Here is an 18,086-nt window from a genome sequence, read left to right as displayed (position 1 = left end):
CTAAGCAAGTGATTTATGTTTTTATTATTGCAAATTAAACTGATATAATATTAACAGTCTTGCGCCAATTTCCAGGGGGGGCAGTCGTCATCATCATCTTCACCGACGGAGTCTCCGTCATCGCCTCTCTGGACCCTGAAGATGGACATCCTGCGAGCTGTCCTCCAGTTTGGAACAAGCGTCCTTGGACTCGCCTCGTCCTCGTCATCGACTGCCATCACCACGCCTTGACGATCGCTCGCTTCTTAGTCTATTGTGCCATAATAAAGCTTTATTTATCCTTATTTTGTTCTTTTTAATATTTCCTTTCCGTCCCTGACCAAGTACTTTTCGTAATGTAGGAAGTTTTTGGAGAATCCTATTTGATGAGCCTATTTTTGAATTCACGACCGCGTCAAGTCACTTTTATGTACATGAACGGTTATGGTACTTTAAATTATGGTTTTTTCATTCAATTATCTATACTTATCGTTCTTCTTTTACAGTGTAGTTTTGATATTTGTGTTACGCAACCTATGTAGATTTTACAGCCTCTTTTCCGATACTGGGGAGATACTGATTTCGTTGATCTGAAAATTAAATTAATTCCCATTTAAACCACACGTGCAAAACAGTCAAAGCAAACTAGATAAACAACGTCAAAACCTATGTCTAGTCCATCCACAATCTTCTCGGACATGCCGTCAAGTTATTTTTGAAGATAATTTCATCAAAACCGATCCCACGAGAAGATTTAGGCTAAAACCCATGCCTTAATAAGGGAGTACCTTCATTACAAATACATATAAATAAAACCATTATAAGTCTCTCCTCCAGAGGGGAAAGGCCGACAGGGGAAACGAAAAGGAGAGAGAGAGCTATATGATGCTATATAATGTAGCTGTAGAGCCTTATATATTGAGGCCAGGGTATAGATAGATACGACATAAGGTCCGGAGCCCGTGGTTATGTTTTAAAAGAAACAGACAATAAGGTAAGTCTCACTAACATTGACGCTAGGGGGTGTAGAGACGACATAGAGCACGGCGTCCGCGACGTCACTCGCGCGGAGAGTCGGGAAGATCTTCGCGGCTTCTGAGGCCATGGCTGTGTCCACAAGGCCTGGACATATGCTCTGAAAATATAGTTAGAATGTTACAGAAAAAAAAAGTGTGAACATTTCTCTGTTTCTGTAAAAAAATATTGTGTGCGCAATTTGATATCAACATTTTTTTTTTAAATTAGAACAATAATATTAAACTCCTAAAAATATTAAACTTTAAATATCTAAATTTCAACATAAATATCTAAATAATAAGATAAAGCATATGCCAAAATGGCTGAGCGAATGTACGGTAAAAAATTATTTCTTTAATTTTGTTGTTTTTTTTTTCGATAACTTGTCTTAACATTGCTGAATTTTAACAATGAAAAACTAACCGTGACTTTGATTTTGTTTTTGTAATCGGCGAGCTCGTTGAGGAGTGAGGCGGTGAAGGCGCAGGCCGCGTGCTTGGAGGCCGGGTAGATGTTAAACAGCGACGAGAACGGCACGTACAGACCCGCGATGCTGTAACAAGGAACCATCTAAATAAGTAAAACTGAAAATATCCATCCATACTAATATTACAAATGTGAAAGTGTGTTTCTGTGTTTGTTTGTCCTTCTTTCACGAGTATGTTCGAGACTATGTTATGGGATACTAACACAAAGAAAACTACTTTGTTTGAAAACTTTATTTTTTCCGGCATGAATATGGTACCCTAGGTATGTTCTTCTCCGTACTCTCAACTACATATATGCAAAATTTCGAGAATATTGTTTGTACTTAGTAGATAAAACATGAAGAGATAGGTAACAAACAAACTTACTTTCGCATTTATTATATTAAAATTAGGAGTTAAGATTAGGATAGTTAAGATCTTTTTTAGGTTTCACAGACAATTTTAGACCTAAATTTTTGTCATCACTATGTATAGGCTATGAGGAAAGTAATTCCTAATGAACAATCACCGAAAGAAACTCACTGGTTAACAATTTAACACTATTATCTATATATCGGATCCTGCCCCCTTAAATATTTGCATTATACCGTACTCTTGTAAATTTTCAACAAGTCCTATTTTCTGAAATGTTCAAAGGTTTACCTGTTGATATTAACTATGTGTCCGTCAAAGTTTCTCTTCTTCATCGACGCAAGAGCTCGTCGCGTGCAGAATACCACTCCTTTGAGGTTCGTATCGATTGTCGATATTATTTGTTCGTCACTTAGCTCACAGTCACCCAAATCTGGAAGATTTAGATTAATTAACACGATATATACTTGCAGGACGATATTGATGGGTTCCTGCGGGGGTGGCGGGCGACAGGCTGCCCTCGACAGGTATTAGTGGAAGAAGGAAGGGGAGGCAGTTCACAGGTATGTAACAGATTACATACCAGTGAACTGTCCCTGGTGGAAGACGCCCGCGTTGTTGACCAGCACGTCGACCCCACCGAAGGTGTCCTCGATCCACTGGAAGGCAACGGATATGTCCTCCAACTTTGACACGTCACATTGTTTCGAGTGCACGCTGCCCGTACCAGTCACCTCGCTTTTCAAATTCTGTTAAAAAAACAAAGACTTTATTAATTTTTCTCCATAGTCGTATACCTGGTTGACGGCCGTACATGAAATGAAACACACACAACGACTTTCTTGGCACTTTTAATTGAGTGGTTTGCCATTATGTATGCCTTGTCCATTTCACAAATACAAGTTGATAATCAACATAATGGTGAATCCCCAGATCCGAATAAAGTTCAGGCAATAATGAATATGGAAAATCCAAAATGTAGAAAGGATTTAGAAAGATTCCTAGCTATGTGTAATTATCTATCAAGATTTATAAAGGGCGATGTTGATAGATATCACATTCCTATGTTGAAGTCACATCCCTATGTGATATAGTCAATCATTATTAGAAGATGGCATCGGCAGAACAATATAATTAATAATTAAATATGTACTAGAAGACCAAAGCAAATAAAGATAACTGTACCAATCGAACAAAAAGTGTATTTATTACAATGGGAACAAAGGAGGGGTCCGAAGCAACACAACCAAACATGGTGTGTTCTTACCACTGCTTCCACCAATGGAGTATTCAGGTAATTTAGACGAAAAGTTTAAAAACTTCAATCAGAGATTGAAAATATATTTGTGCGGTAATGCTCTAGATACAGCAAGCGAAAAAAGAAAAAATAATATCCTATTTATATAAAGGTATAGAAATCTACAATACCTTCCACGTGTCCGGGACTGAAACACTGGGTTTCATACTAAATAAATTTGAAAAATATTTCTCTCCGAAAAAGAATATAACTATTATGAGAAACGAATTCTTTTTAGCTGTGCAAAACGGTATGAGAGTAGAGGATTATTTCCAGAAGGTTATTAACTTGGGCAATAATTGTGATTAGGAAGAACTACGGGAAAGTCTGACTGCAGGAAAGATTATTTCGGAGTTGGACGCCAAATACAATCATTGGAAAACAAAACTAATGGCTGAAGATGATACTAAATTATCCATAGAATATGTCATGAAATGTTTGCTAAGTGCAGAAGCATCCAGAAAATATGTGGAAGAAAATATTAGGATGAAAAGGAAGAAGAAATCATGTATGTTAGAAATAGAGTACCAAAGAAAGCCATAAAAAAAATTAGGAACTGTGGAGGATCACATAATTTAAATGAATGCCCTGCGTTTGATAAAGTGTGTTTTAAGTGTAATAAAAAAAATCATTATAGTAAAATGTGCCGAGCAAAAACATTGAAGAAGCAGGTAAACATAGTGGAAGAATGTAAAGAAGAGGAATCAGAGAATTATGACTTTTTTATTGGTTATGTTGGAGGAGAAATCACCCAAAACTTTATGATTAGAAATGAAATAGTTCCTATAAAAGTGGATACTGGAGCTGTATGTAATGTGATTGGAAGTGAGGTATGTAAAAAGATTGGGTTAAATGATTCAGAAATTATTCCATGTGACTTCTAACATATAGGGATGTGACATCTATCAACAGTAAGATTATTTGTTTGTTACCTCTTCACGCTTTATCTACTCAAACCAATCTTCTTAAAATTTTTGCATAGGTACATGTAGTTCGAAGTATGGAGAAGGACATAGGGTACATATATTTCATCCCGGAAAAATAAATGTTCCCGTGGTAAATTCACGCGGGCGAATCTGGTCTTTGATAAACTTTTTCTTTTTATTGGTGACTAAGGGACACTAGCCAACAATAGCAGTCCCAAAGGTCCCCTGGCTTTTTGGCTAACTCCGAATGTAACCGGGGAAAATGAGAGAAAAAGTAACATTTTTTTTTGCCTAACATACAACAAAATCGTCCTGAGTAGTACCCACGTAGTACCTATGTTCAATTGTCTATTCCACTGCCTATACCTATATTTCCTACGTGTCTATATATATCACACATACTGAATGCAGTATGCTAATCATCTTAACTGCCATTAATAGGCCTAATTGAAAGATTAGCCGATTGATTAATGGAGCGGATCTTGAAGATTCCAATATATATGTATATGCTATTCACGTATGATTTAGAATGTCGTCGTGGTCTTAAGATAATAAAGTAAAACCTCATGAGGTACTCACGTCAACCAAATGTGGTCTCCTAGCCAAGCCAACGACCGTCATTCCAGCATTGGCGAGCGCCACACAAATAGCGGCTCCGATGCCGGCGCTGGCACCCGTCACCACCGCAGTCTTGCCGGACCAGCGCTCCATTGCTCTCTGATAACTTGCTAAAACACTCATCAACATATTACGGTTTTTAAACATAGTGTATACATATATTTATATGAGACTCCTTACTACTAGATGGCGGTAGTCGTAAGTCATGTCAGATACCAACAGATATACTTACTACTTTTTTTGCAAATATGTTCGTTTGTACCTACTAATAGATATATTATTAAATTTAAATTATGTAAATATTTACTGAAAAAAAATATTTACAATGTTACGTTTTCGGTCAAATATGTAATGACTTAAATATGTTTCTAATTTTTAGAATTAAATCAGAGAAACAAGTTCTTTATAACTTTCTTCAGCACACTCGCTGACCTTATAATATAAGCAACGAAAGGGAAATAACGACTCTCACTTTTGGATATTGCCTTACGCTTATTTATTGATCCAAAACAAACATGATTATCTCATTACCTAAAAGTATACTTTCCATTACATATTCTTTCCATGTTGTCATCAAAATTTAAGTTTTAATTGAAAAAAAATAAATGAAAAACATGCTGAGTTAGCCCCAATGTTCGTCACAATTGTATTAGGTATGGCGGATATTAACTTAACGGTACTATATTTTAAATATACATATATAAATAAACATCGAAGAAATAATATAGTAATATGTAAAAAACACTGACCTAGAAATGTATATGGTTACGAGGAGACCGGTTCGGTCGCACGCTTGCAGTAGACTGTGTCGACGGTCGACGAAGCAATGTCCATTCTGTTAGTAGATTATATAATTTGTCCGGTGGTGTACCAAATAGACCACATTCTAAACAGCTCGATGGTGGGCAAACGCGTGTCAAGCAGTCTTCGGCGTGACGTGACTTGAATAGGTCACCATTATATAGGTGTAAATATCACGACCCACTTCACAGCTGCTAATATTCACGCGACGTGTACTTCCCGCCCTAGAATAGGACCACTGCTCATGCTCCCGCAGATCTCGTACGAAGCGACTTAGAATAATCCTTGAAAACTGATAGGAAACAAATCATTCCTAAAAGGACTTGACCTCATGCTGGTGGCCGGTCCTATGGCCGGCCATCAGCCTTAAAAGTTCGGCATTGACTAAGTATAGAGTCAAATTTTAACAATTTCTCGGAGCTTCGGTTCATCACACAACCGAGAAAGATCCGACGTCAAAAGTCAGGTCATAAAGCATACTTTGAAAAATCGTAAGATCACGTTCACTAAGAAACAACAATACGTACCTAGGTATTTGGTATGGCTTTGGTGTATAGTTATACATTCTGCACGACTGATTATGATGATTAAAGGAAGGTTAAATGTATGTCAAATAGATCTTATTATTATATAGATCCTATCTTTAGCCCGCGTGAATTACCCGCGGAAGCAGTTATTTTTTCGGGATGCAAAGTACCTACCCTATATCTTTCTCCGTACTTCAAACTACGTTGTATGCAAAATTAGTTGAGTAGATTAGGCATGAAGAGGTGGAAAATAAACATACTTTCACATTAATTATAAATAATATTAGTTGGTATTATTCTTCCAATAACATTCATGAATGCAGCGACAGCGGATGTGGTTATCCCAAGGGTATACTTAGCTTAGTTATAGAATACTTAATCGTACTGACTAAATCTCTCTTGTGTAACGCCGAGTCACGCCGCCGACGTGAATGTATGATGCTTTTATTTACACCACAATTAAAATCCAGCAATGTATACCGAATCCGCCAAAGCGCGGGTAGTGTATTTCTCTATCTCATTTCTAGAGTTTACCCCTAATCCGTTTTCCTGCTATTTTTTTCACAGCTTCGAACAGTTTTCGACATCCTGTTGACAAGAACATTGGCAGTGGCGGGCATGTTCACCGTGACTTCTGTGTTTGCCCCTTCTGCCAGGCGGAAAGTGGCGTAGCTAGACATCATTCCATATGGGCAAAATCATACAAAAAATAGACAATTTAATTTTAAAATGGTATATTTCGTTAAGATAGTGTATGTTAATAGAAAAATCTCCGACATACTGATACTTAACAAGGCTAGAAATATTGAAATGGTCGACTATACAACACGCGGCATATATCATTATATTTACGAATACTCTGACACACTCATAGGAACATTTGCACCTTAGTCTAATCATTAACTACAGGTAGAAAACAGCAAGCTACAAAGGCATCCACGGAGGAAAATGATCGACGCAACAATATAACAATGTGTCCTAGGTACAACAAAGAGAAACAAATAAGTGAAACACGACTGATAAATTATCATGACTGATAAAATATCACATTAAAAAACCATAGTACATTGTACGTACAGTGTACATCGAGAAAAGAAAGTAAGTTACCCCAGCGAAATGTTTTTTTAAAACATTCAACAAAAACACAAAACAAATTTGATGTTTCTTTACACACTTAGTGGACAGTACCTTGCGCGCCTCGCTGGATTATACTTTGTGTATATGTTTATGTTTTCCACGGTACATAGAAACAAAAACATTGGGTATTGAAACACACATTTTTGTGTAGACGATTACTGTAGAGCAAAACACGCGCTGAATCGTACTTCTCTTTTTAAAAAACTTAAAAAAAAGAAAACTAATAGTTGTTGCTGGCTGATTGCAGACTTCCATCACCGGTCACTTCACATCATATTTTTTTAATTTCTCATAAATTAAGTTTAATTTCCTTCAAAATATAACGCTCTTTGGATATTTGACAGTGTTGAAGGTATTTTATAGCCACCATTGTCCTTGTAGGTAGGTGTCGTATAAAGCACTATGTATCACGTATCGAAAGTAAGATTCTCAACTCGGGTTATTAACGCCCTCGACTATGTATGTATCACGTATCGAAAGTAAGATTCTCAACTCGGGTTATTAACGCCCTCGACTAATTTTTTGCCTCGGTGGACAATGTACTATTTCATATTAAAGAACGTTTATTTTACCAGTCGGCATTGTACTTAATTTTTTTAAAGTACAATATCATCTTTAATTTTATCTTAACAATTATTCAAGATGAATAATTACAAAAAAATGTTTAGAAAAGTTGTTGCCGTTTTTGTCAGTTTTAATCAAATACAAAACACATACTAATATTGCACATATAAAAATTACAGTGGTTCTTATATACTTTTCATTATTGCTCGTATTATGTAAAGATATCGTTAGATATGTAGTTTTAAAAATACAATTTATATAAACAAAATGTAAATAAAAAATACTTGCTAAAAATTAAAAATATCTAAAAACATGTAAAACATATTTTGATATTGTAATAAGCCAGTAATTTTGTGCCATTGGAGATTTATTCCTAAGGGCGTTCCCACGGGCGCATTATCAACTCGCGTTATGTTTGCGCTGGAATAGAACATAAAAACTTACTGGAGGGTTTGTGTACATGGCAATGCGTTTTAACGCCTTTTGAGCGCTATGCATTGTCCGGAAATGTTGACTTAAAGTCGAATGTCACTTATGTCTAACGCTATAAAAATGCGAAAACGTAAGGTTTTTACGCCCGTGTGAACGAGGGGTAAGAGTTAGTAAACGAAGTTGCATGACCATTTTCCATAAAAATCGCGGGAAACGAGGTTCAAAATGAACATTGAAGAAAAAGCATTCAAATTATATTTTTTGCAGGCGACTTTTGAATTTACATACGATCCAATATTATTTACAAACAAGTATCAGCTTATAGGTACTTATCTAACATATAAATTTCAACGAAAGAAATGCACATAAATATAAAAAAATCACAAATTTCCTTCAGCTATCCATAAAGTCTTATTTTACATTTTTTAAACTTTTTTACTAAATACTATATATAGTATCATCGTTTAAAATTTTGCTCGCTTCAGATATAATCTCGTTGAAACAAATTATATTGCATTTCCGTTTCAACATATACATATATGTTTAATTTAGTGCGATGCGATTATTCATAAGAACCCATTCATTACCAACATTAGTACTTTTAGGGTTCTGTACTACAAAAGGATTAACTGAACCCTTATAAAATCGCTCGTGCGTCTATCTGTTTACCTTAGAAAGATATCTGAGGAGTCCAAATATATATCTCTTTATTGCAATAATTATATTTGAAACCAAAAAATATAAGTATAAAAAGGTAAGAACTTACACTAAAATCGCATCGTACCAATCTATCGATTAATCTCATTGTACAAATAAAATGTATATAAAATCTATTGCATATCATCACTCTTATAAACTTACTACAACGTTGAACGATTGCGAACACATAAATGGGTGTACGCTCAGTATTATCCAAGTTTAATCCCAACTTTTTGTGAAGAAATCGGGAAAATGCTTCGGCGTAAGCCAGCTCTATGAATCAAGCCCTTGACAAATATGTTTTATATCTTCTGATAAAGTATTCTAACCTTACTCTTAGTAAACTGAAGGCTGACGCTTCGCTGTGTGGCTTTACGAAAGATTTACCAAATATTTGTGTTGTACATTTGAACTTGGAAAATATTTGGTACATTTAGTTTAATTAAATGTAGAAACACAAAAAAGAACATACTTTAAGTTAAAGTATGTGATGCCTCGTTCTATCAATGTAATTAGTATATTGTCCATACTATAGTGACAAAACATATTTTAATTACAACACGAGGGTAAATAAATAAAAAACGTCTAATGGAACATAACCACACAAAGAAGCGCCGACCTCAACAAATTGCACTTATTTTTATCACTTATAACGCTATATTACTTGTTATTCTGTCGAACTCCAGTTACCCGGGAGGGTCTCTAGAGGGGACTTATTCGGTCGAACATCACCGTGGAATCTATTTTTTAGACGTAAATTTGGTAATGAATAGGGAGTATTACTGCACATTTATAAATATAAACGTATACATAAATGTGCAGTAATGTGCAGTAGTATGTTAGGTACACAAAAGCTTTGCCGCCTTTTGCTATGTCGATTAAAACGTTTATTTTAGAGTACTTTATTAATGCTTTCATTATGTAAGCATTCGTTTGTGAAAATATACAACAATGTAGCACATTCGGGTGCCGAAATATTGGGAAAAATCGTTTTCCATAAGATAAAAAAAACTTCTAAAACTATGGGATACGCCTCACGCTGTAAAATTTTCGAGCCAGCAAACAGTCGAAAAGAAGCTCGGAATACTTCACACGTGAAGACTTATTAAAATATGGACTTCATACAGGTAAGATCTTCAGTCAAAATCAAGTTTATATCAGTTTATGATCACAGTTGACCAAATAATGCAGGACATAACCTAAAATAGTGTTATTTTTTTCAGGATTATCCACTAAATCCTTCCTTTTTCCTTTAAACTCACACCTCGATTGCGTAGAAGGTATTTTTGGCCGTAAATCTGCAACAATATTGAAAATTGACGATTTTTTGCCTCCATTGGCAATGTTTGTGTACCTTAGTTGTACCAGTAGCGCCATCTGCGCTGAGCTTTGCGTAATATGCCCTATTAGATGGCTAGAAGTGACTTTATATTATGTCATATAAATTAAAGTCAAGTTATGATAAGACAAATAAAACTACTATGGAGAAAAATATTAAAAATATATAGTTGGACCCACTTACGCGCCGTCAGTCACATGTATCCCGTTTTTATCAAATTTACGTCTAATAAAATAGATTCCAGAGTGATGTTCGATCGAATAGGTCCCCCCTAGAAACTCTCCCGGACTAAGTGCCGTGTATCGGAAGTACCATGATAATAATCTTCAAAATAAATGCAAATCCAAACGAGCATTCAATTCGAGTAATAACTTTTGGAGATCACGTTTAAAATAAAATTTCCATATCGGCACATCGCCCATCCAACTATCATATAAACGTTAGCTTTGTTATCAAAATTATAAGCTGTACAATTGATTCTATACATATAGCAATGGATAGTCGATATAGTGTTAAGTACACATAATGCACTCGACGTAAACGAATTCACGTACCTTATTCCTGTAAGTCCCTTAACCGTAAATTCATCGACACCGTAGGTTTACCACGTGGTCACCACGTCCGTCCGCTATCTGAAGGTCCTGGGTTCAGATTCCCAGCGCGGATATAATTTGTACTTTGATCACAGATATATGTCTGTCGATTTACTATATTATTTATATCTAGTTCAGTTGAGCCGCTGCTGTTGATTAAGTTTGACATGAAAATGACATTTCAAAATGATGTCATATTACTTTTACAATTTTGATCGCACGGTCAAATATCTTTATAAGATATTCCAGTGGTATTTCATTTGTCTTTGTCTAATATTATCGCTATATGTTTATCTCACGTAATATTACGAAATATATAGCAATGATATTGATCAAATAATTTGATATATGAAATACCACCTTTTGTCTCAGACATGGCTTATGAGTCGCCATCTAGCGACAACTAATATATGCTTCCTCTTGCATTGTGAACGCCTTTGGCGGGACGTACAGAAAGCAGGAACGTGAATAGCCGCTTAAATTTAGTTAGATCCAGATTCAACAAGATTGTCAACACTCCGTCACTCATTGAAACAGACTTTGAACTTTCAATTTCGGCAAGAACTGTATTTGACGGTCTTTCATTGTTTTCACCTGAAATAAAGAAAAAAAAACGTTTTTAAAATAAGTTTTTCCGAGTTCTCGGCTCCTACACCCAACAGCTGAGGACATCCTCAGCTGTTGAGTGTTCCTACACTCATACTCTCTCATCTCTACTTGAATGGCCCTGGGCAGGAGCCCAGGGCCATTCAAGGCCTATTCCTTGTTGTTTGGATAATAATTTGGCAAAATTTTGTTGTTTTCTCTATGCTATTCGGATATAACATACCTCGTAGTCTGTATCTGATATCGCCAGAGGGTCTACGTCTGCATCTGATTTTTGAGATATCTGGAAAAAACATAATTATATAAACATAAAATAAAGATTATTTAGTTGTATAACTTGAACGAGTGTCATGTGGGTGTAGCGGCCGCAGTACCTTGCGCGGCCGTCCGCGGCGAGGCGCACACGCAGCCCGCAGCCGCAGCTGGTGCGCGCGCAGCAGGTGCTCCGTGTGCGCGCGCGCCGACGCCAGTCGCGCGCCGCACGACGAGAACACGCAGCTGAGGCCGCCTTCCCCACTCGAGCCCTCCGACGCTTCTGCCTCCGTTTCTGGTTCGAACATCGACACTATACTCATATGCGATGATTCTCAATCTATGACACATCTACAGCGCGACATGTTCTGCCAAAAACAGATAGTACTCAATACGACAGACAAGTGGCGCCAGTAGTTAGATTGACAAGACTGGATCGCGGTGTTGATATTTTTTCATACATAATAATACTACTTCCAACATGACACCTTTGGCGGTTTACCAGGCATAACACCAGGCCGCCAGGAAACAGTTCCCGCTTCCAAAAACTTTCAATATCACAATCATTAAGAACCAATTGACACTCAGCGTGATACTTTTTCTCGTGCTGTGTAACTTCAATTCCGAACGGGAAACATTTACGATAAGCGTTAATAAATAACCTGCGCGTCAGTATTACTCGACGTTATTTGAAATCACATGCAAATTATTGCATTCAATCTATACAAATTGAAATAATACCCTTATTTAAATGTGAACATGTCAACATTATATTATATTATCAACAATAGTCAACATATTTTCAACTTCGCAAAATGACCCTTCTAAAAAATATCGAAACCAATGCCCCAGCACTAGTGCGAATATTGAAACAATTTGCGTTGAAACACTATTTTTAACCCTCGACGCAAAAAGAAGGATGTTATAAGTTTGACCGCTAAGTGTATCTGTCTGATTATCTGTATACGTGGCATTGTAGCTCATCAACGGGTGAACCGATTTAGATGAGGTTTTCTTTTGATAGCTAATTTTTCGAACAAAATCGGTTGTAGCGAAATTAAATATTGAAAGTCGGGGGATTTTTAATTTGTCTAACAAATAAATTTATTATCAGAGAACATATTGCGATAGAGGCATTATGCGTGCAGGGGAGCAGTGTCGCAGTCATAGAGTATACGAACAACATCCCAACAAGCATACAACAAGCGAAGACCTGTTAATGGTAATCTTTGATGTATTTCCATTTTTATATTGTTAAATAATTACCGTTGGTTTTCCTTAAATAAATAAAGAAATGTAATCAAGCGGACTGACTGGGCTGGTTGTCGCGCACGTGGCGGTTGACGTGACGCACCAGCGCCGCCTCGCTCGGCAGCGCCGCCTCGCACAGCGAACACACGTGCGGCTGTGGCTGCGTGCCGCCGCGCGGGTGCGCCGACCGTCTGTCCCAAGCGGAATTATACTTGTTTGTCATTCGATTCTAAATTCTTTATTCAATTTGGGTCGATATACATAAATTACTAGCTTTTACCCGCGGCTTCGCCCGTGTGAGTGAATTTCCGCGATGAAAGGTACCCTATGTCCTTCTCCGTACTTCAAACTTTAAGTCGTGAAAGTGGTAAAGTACACCATTTGGGCAAGGCAATTATTCCGAATGGATTGAATAAAGCATACATCTATATGCAAATGTTGCGGTCGCACGTGTTCTCCAGGCGTGTGTACAGGTGTCAACACATCGCTAGTAACATGTGTACACACTACATCACCTGTGAGAGTACATGTGGTTCCGCTGCTGGAACTGCTCCCCGCAGATGTTGCAGTCGTACGTGTTCTCCACCGGGCGGCCGTTGAGGTGCCGCTTGCGGTGTTGATTCAGATTCGTCACCTACAATATTCAGCAAGAATTTAATTACATACTATTAAGACAAAGTAAAAAATCTTTTATAAATCTAATCTGAATTAATTTGAATTGAAAGACGAAAAGGAAGATATTATCTTCCATTTCGCTCACACAAAACACGTATTAGTAATACACGAGGAGAAACAAGACTTATTTTTTGTGTTTTGTTATCTATACTTCTATACTATTATTATAAAGAGGTAAGCGTTTGTGAGTTTGTAGGTTTGAGGCGGGTAAACTCCGAAACTACCGAACCGATTTAAAAAAATTTTTCACCATTAGAAAAGTACATTATCCAAGATGTTATAGGCTATATTTAATCTCAAAATTCCCACGGGAGCGAAGCCGCGGGCAACATTTAGAGCACAATAAAGTTGTTTAAACAAACTTACTTGTGCATACGCTTTATTGCAGCCAGGCTCGGGGCACACGAAGGGACGCTCGCCGGTGTGAAGCCGCACGTGGTTGTTCAAATTCGTCACCTATTGACAATGTTATTTATTTATTTGTAAATGTCTTCTTTTAAACAGACTGCTTTCAACAGAGCGACAGAGAAGAGTAGTATTATTTCATGATTATCCCAATATTATTGCTCTCTTTTATCTTACGTAATATTACGAAAAATAGCTACTTAATTATACTACTGGACAAGAATTTGATAAGTGAAACGACGCTCTTAGTTAAATCTGTATTTCTACGGCGATGCGCATCTTCAGTTAAGATTATTCATAAGCCTATCAAACACTGAACTAAGATTTGAAACAGATAATTATTTTCGTTCTCACACACTACCTATTAATTGAATGCAGATATAGAAAAAAAATAAAAGTCCATAGATTAGAATCATGTCACTTTTTATAAACATACCTGGGTGAAAGCTTTCCCACATTCAGTGCACTTGAACGGCCTCTCATTGGTGTGTATGCGAAGGTGCGCTCTCAGGTTGTTGGACTGAGAGAAAGCTGAAACAGACGACACAAAAACTACACCACATCCTCACTATGTTTACTTCTATAATGACTCCTACCGCCCAACTCGGACTATTGCCGATGCGATTGCGTAATATGTATGCGAGCCTTTTATTTCAGAATGCAAAAACCAGCAATGTTGTACGCAGTAACCGCGAAGTTTGGCGAACTTTTTGTCGATAATCTATTGCTGGAGTACGTGCATCTGATGCGGCGATGATGTTTAAATTATAATAGTTAGATTTTTTAAAAGTTTGTCTCGTTACTTTGTATAGTTTAGTTTTTAATTTATTGTGGCATGTGGTTGACGCCCTAAAATAGGATCACTCCATATCTTGTCTTGACAGCTGATATGCAGCAACAGCAATTCAAAAAAGATTCGACTTCAAGCAAGTGACTGGTTGTAAAACCACAACCAAATCTTTAAAATTTAAAGATTGTTTTTTACACACAAAACAGTGTACTGCGCCACGGCCAAAAATTAAAGCATGCAATGTTGAGAATGGCAAAACCAACCTTTACTACAGAAAGTGCAGACAAATCTTCTCTCTGCGCGATGGTTGCGGAGGTGATTCTGCAACTGAAGAGCCTTCTGGAACGTTTTGTCACAAATACCACAGTAGTGGGACTCATTGCTCCCCTGCAATGAAACACCCCACTCACTTTCACATTAAAATAAAGAAACCAATTGAAAAATTACTTTTACGAGGGCTGCTATTTATGTATCCGGAACTGGCCAATAATTCTAGAATATTTAAAAAGTAATTACAACATTTGAAAATAGAACTCTTCGGCTAGAGAATAAATATTTTTTATGTCCCTGTCATTTGTTTTTTTCAATTGGCGCCAATTTTGAAAATAGCTTGTCTTCATTGCCATGGATTTAACTCGTGAACATTTTCGCGCGATGATTTATTATGATTTTCGGCGTGGATTAACTCAAAAACAGTGCATCGAACAACTGATTTTAACTTTTGGAGATGAAGCACCATCGAAAACCACTGTGTATTATAGGTTTAAGGAATTTCAACGTGGACGGTCTATGCTCACGGATGAAATTAAGGAGGGTCGTCCTAAATCGGTAGTGGTACAACAAAATATTGATGCTGTGCGACAATTAGTAATGCAAGATCGTCATGTTACATACCGCGAGATAGAGGCGTCTCTGGGCATTAGTATGACGAGTATACACGCGATATTACACGAACATTTAATTGTTAAAAAAATTTGTTCGCGTTGGATTCCGCACAACTTGAGCGTAGATCAAAAACAGGCTCGTGTCGACTGGTGTAAGAAAATGATAAAAAAATACAACCGTGGCACGTCAAAAGCTGTTTATAATATCTACACAGGTGACGAAACCTGGATCTATGCTTATGACCCTGAAACTAAACAGCAGTCAACGGTGTGGGTCTTTCAAGATGAACCGAATCCAACAAAAGTTGTTCGTGCGAGAAGCACTTTAAAGCAAATGGTCGCTTGTTTTTTTGGTATCAACGGACATGTAGCTACAGTGCCACTAGAGAATAGTAGGACGGTTAATTCTGAATGGTACACCACCATTTGTTTGCCAGAAGTCTTTGAAAAAATACGAAAGAACAACCCACAACGCAGAATCATACTTCATCACGACAATGCTAGCTGCCACAAGTCGGCTGAAACAAATAATTTTTTGGAGGGTCAAAAGATTGAATTGACGGGTCATCCGCCGTACAGCCCCGACCTGGCACCCAATGATTTTTATTTATTTCCAAACATTAAAAATAAATTACGTGGTCAACGTTTTTCGAGCCGCGAAGAGGCCGTTGATGCGTTCAAAACACACGTTTTGGACATACCTCAATCAGAATGGAAAAAGTGCTTTGAAAATTGGTTTCATCGTATGCAGAAGTGCATAGATCATCGCGGAGAATACTTCGAGAAACAATAAAACCATATGTAATAATATATGTTTGTTTAATTTTGTTATTCCGGATACATAAATAGCAGCCCTCGTATGTTATCAATTAATATCAATAAAGTGACATAATAAAGTGAATTAATTATATAGAACTTTCAATGCTGCCTGATAACAGCTGCAGAAGCTGCCTGTCTATTATTCAATATGTATAAGTACATTTAATTACTGCCACACTGCACTATTTGGACTGTTGTTAGTTTATTTTAAAAATCTATGTGATACTGACATAGATTTTTAAAATAAACTGCACAATACTAAACTTATATTTTCTAGTTCTGGACTACATAAAAAAGTATTTTGATGAAAATGTTTTATAAGTGGTCAAAAATATTTTTAAAACATTCTTTACTTTTAAAGAAGAGAGCTAAAATAAAATAATTTATTGTTTTTACTTTCAGTAAATAGGTAACTTTCAAATAAATAATGTTTTAAAATTATTTATTTTATCTTATAACACACTAGCAGGTAATTTAGCTGATGATTTAAATAAGATTCTAATATTATAAGCTGACAAACCTCTGCATTAAGAGATTCGATTTCAATTTCAATTTTATTTGTCTCTGTTGCAGTCTCTGAGTTGTCTTCAATGGTGACTTCAGGCACTAGGGGCTGGCACTTGAAGCATGCATACACACCCTCCCGCCCTGTTTCAAATAATTGCTGAAAGAAATATTTTTAGTTAGTTAGATAATAATAAAAACATTGTTTCTCCTGCTTCATTTTCTTATCCATCAAACTAGATACTGATAGTTTTTATTCAGTTGAAAATTATTATAAACTATAAAAAAGTTGTTAAAAATTAATTGTAGGACAGCTCCACATGTTTACAAATCTCGCTAAGTATGTATATAAGTTTAATACATAGGTACATTGCATGGTGACAATACTATAAATAGCACTATAGCAAGTATATACTTGTATAGCTATATATATTTTTCTCAAAAGTCAAGGATCACTATTCATGCAAGTCGTGGACGCTGCAGAAAAAAACCAAGTCACTTGTTTTTTATAGGGCGCTCGGCTGAGCCAGACATAAAAAAACACATCGAACCAGAGGTAGGTACAAAAAAGCGGGCAGATTTGGATGCATATTTTTTTAGCATGATCTAGCTGCATTGCTTCATAAATCCTACAAAGAGTTAGAGTAATCCTACCGTCTACAATGTAAGGTACACTAATAGCGATAAAATGAGGCATTTTATACGAGTAGCGTTATTTTTATATCCAACTCGTAAAGAAAACAAAAAAAAAACAAGAGTAATAACATGAAAGGACTCCTATAAAATGAATAAAATTACTTACACTAGCTGGTTTTTGGCAAATACCACACTTATCCATTATCGCCGTGCACAAATTCACTAAAATACAAGGATTATATCCCAAAAAACCTGAAATATTTAATAATTTTCACTACATACGACAGCATCTGTGGGGGGAAAAGACAATTGATTGAGGGGAGTGCAGGGCGGGGCAAGCGGCATCTATCAACCATAGACAGCCAATTGTTGCCATTTGTATTATTACGAATGTCATTTTTGTAAGCTTCGCTTGCTTCCGAGATAGTGTAATTCACTTTCTCCGTGTAAAAAATGTTCTGCCAGTGCCAACCAAATGAAGTAAACTTTCGAAAAT

The 18,086-nt window shown here is 36.6% G+C and overlaps 2 protein-coding genes across 7 annotated transcripts; both read right to left on the bottom strand.

Moving 5' to 3' along the window:
* Positions 1-6: 6 nt before the first annotated feature.
* On the bottom strand, positions 7-5,571 carry LOC128679114 (farnesol dehydrogenase-like). 2 transcript variants are annotated; one of them, XM_053761144.1, is made up of 7 exons: positions 5,426-5,571; positions 4,638-4,786; positions 2,419-2,584; positions 2,127-2,268; positions 1,420-1,549; positions 989-1,114; positions 7-569 (listed from the first exon to the last, which is right to left on the bottom strand). In XM_053761144.1, exons 2-7 carry the CDS (start codon positions 4,767-4,769, stop codon positions 525-527), a joined length of 741 nt encoding a protein of 246 aa, XP_053617119.1. In that variant the 5' UTR covers positions 4,770-4,786; positions 5,426-5,571; the 3' UTR covers positions 7-524. The 2 variants fall into 2 exon arrangements, with proteins under 2 accessions (XP_053617119.1, XP_053617120.1); XM_053761145.2 differs by having other exon boundaries at positions 4,638-4,775; positions 5,426-5,550.
* Positions 5,572-6,721: 1,150 nt separating this feature from the next.
* Positions 6,722-17,923, bottom strand: LOC128679107 (gastrula zinc finger protein XlCGF7.1-like). 5 transcript variants are annotated; one of them, XM_053761134.1, is made up of 10 exons: positions 17,757-17,923; positions 16,971-17,114; positions 15,011-15,074; positions 14,394-14,488; positions 13,919-14,008; positions 13,393-13,511; positions 12,941-13,068; positions 11,749-11,921; positions 11,598-11,657; positions 6,722-11,362 (listed from the first exon to the last, which is right to left on the bottom strand). In XM_053761134.1, exons 1-10 carry the CDS (start codon positions 17,790-17,792, stop codon positions 11,294-11,296), a joined length of 978 nt encoding a protein of 325 aa, XP_053617109.1. In that variant the 5' UTR covers positions 17,793-17,923; the 3' UTR covers positions 6,722-11,293. The 5 variants fall into 5 exon arrangements, with proteins under 5 accessions (XP_053617109.1, XP_053617110.1, XP_053617108.1 ...); XM_053761135.1 differs by having other exon boundaries at positions 15,011-15,068; XM_053761133.1 differs by having other exon boundaries at positions 15,011-15,086; positions 17,757-17,922.
* Positions 17,924-18,086: the final 163 nt, after the last annotated feature.

Source organism: Plodia interpunctella, chromosome 21 (assembly GCF_027563975.2).
Source record: "Plodia interpunctella isolate USDA-ARS_2022_Savannah chromosome 21, ilPloInte3.2, whole genome shotgun sequence".
Lineage (NCBI taxonomy): Eukaryota > Metazoa > Arthropoda > Insecta > Lepidoptera > Pyralidae > Plodia > Plodia interpunctella.
This window is presented reverse-complemented; position numbering and strand designations above follow the sequence as displayed.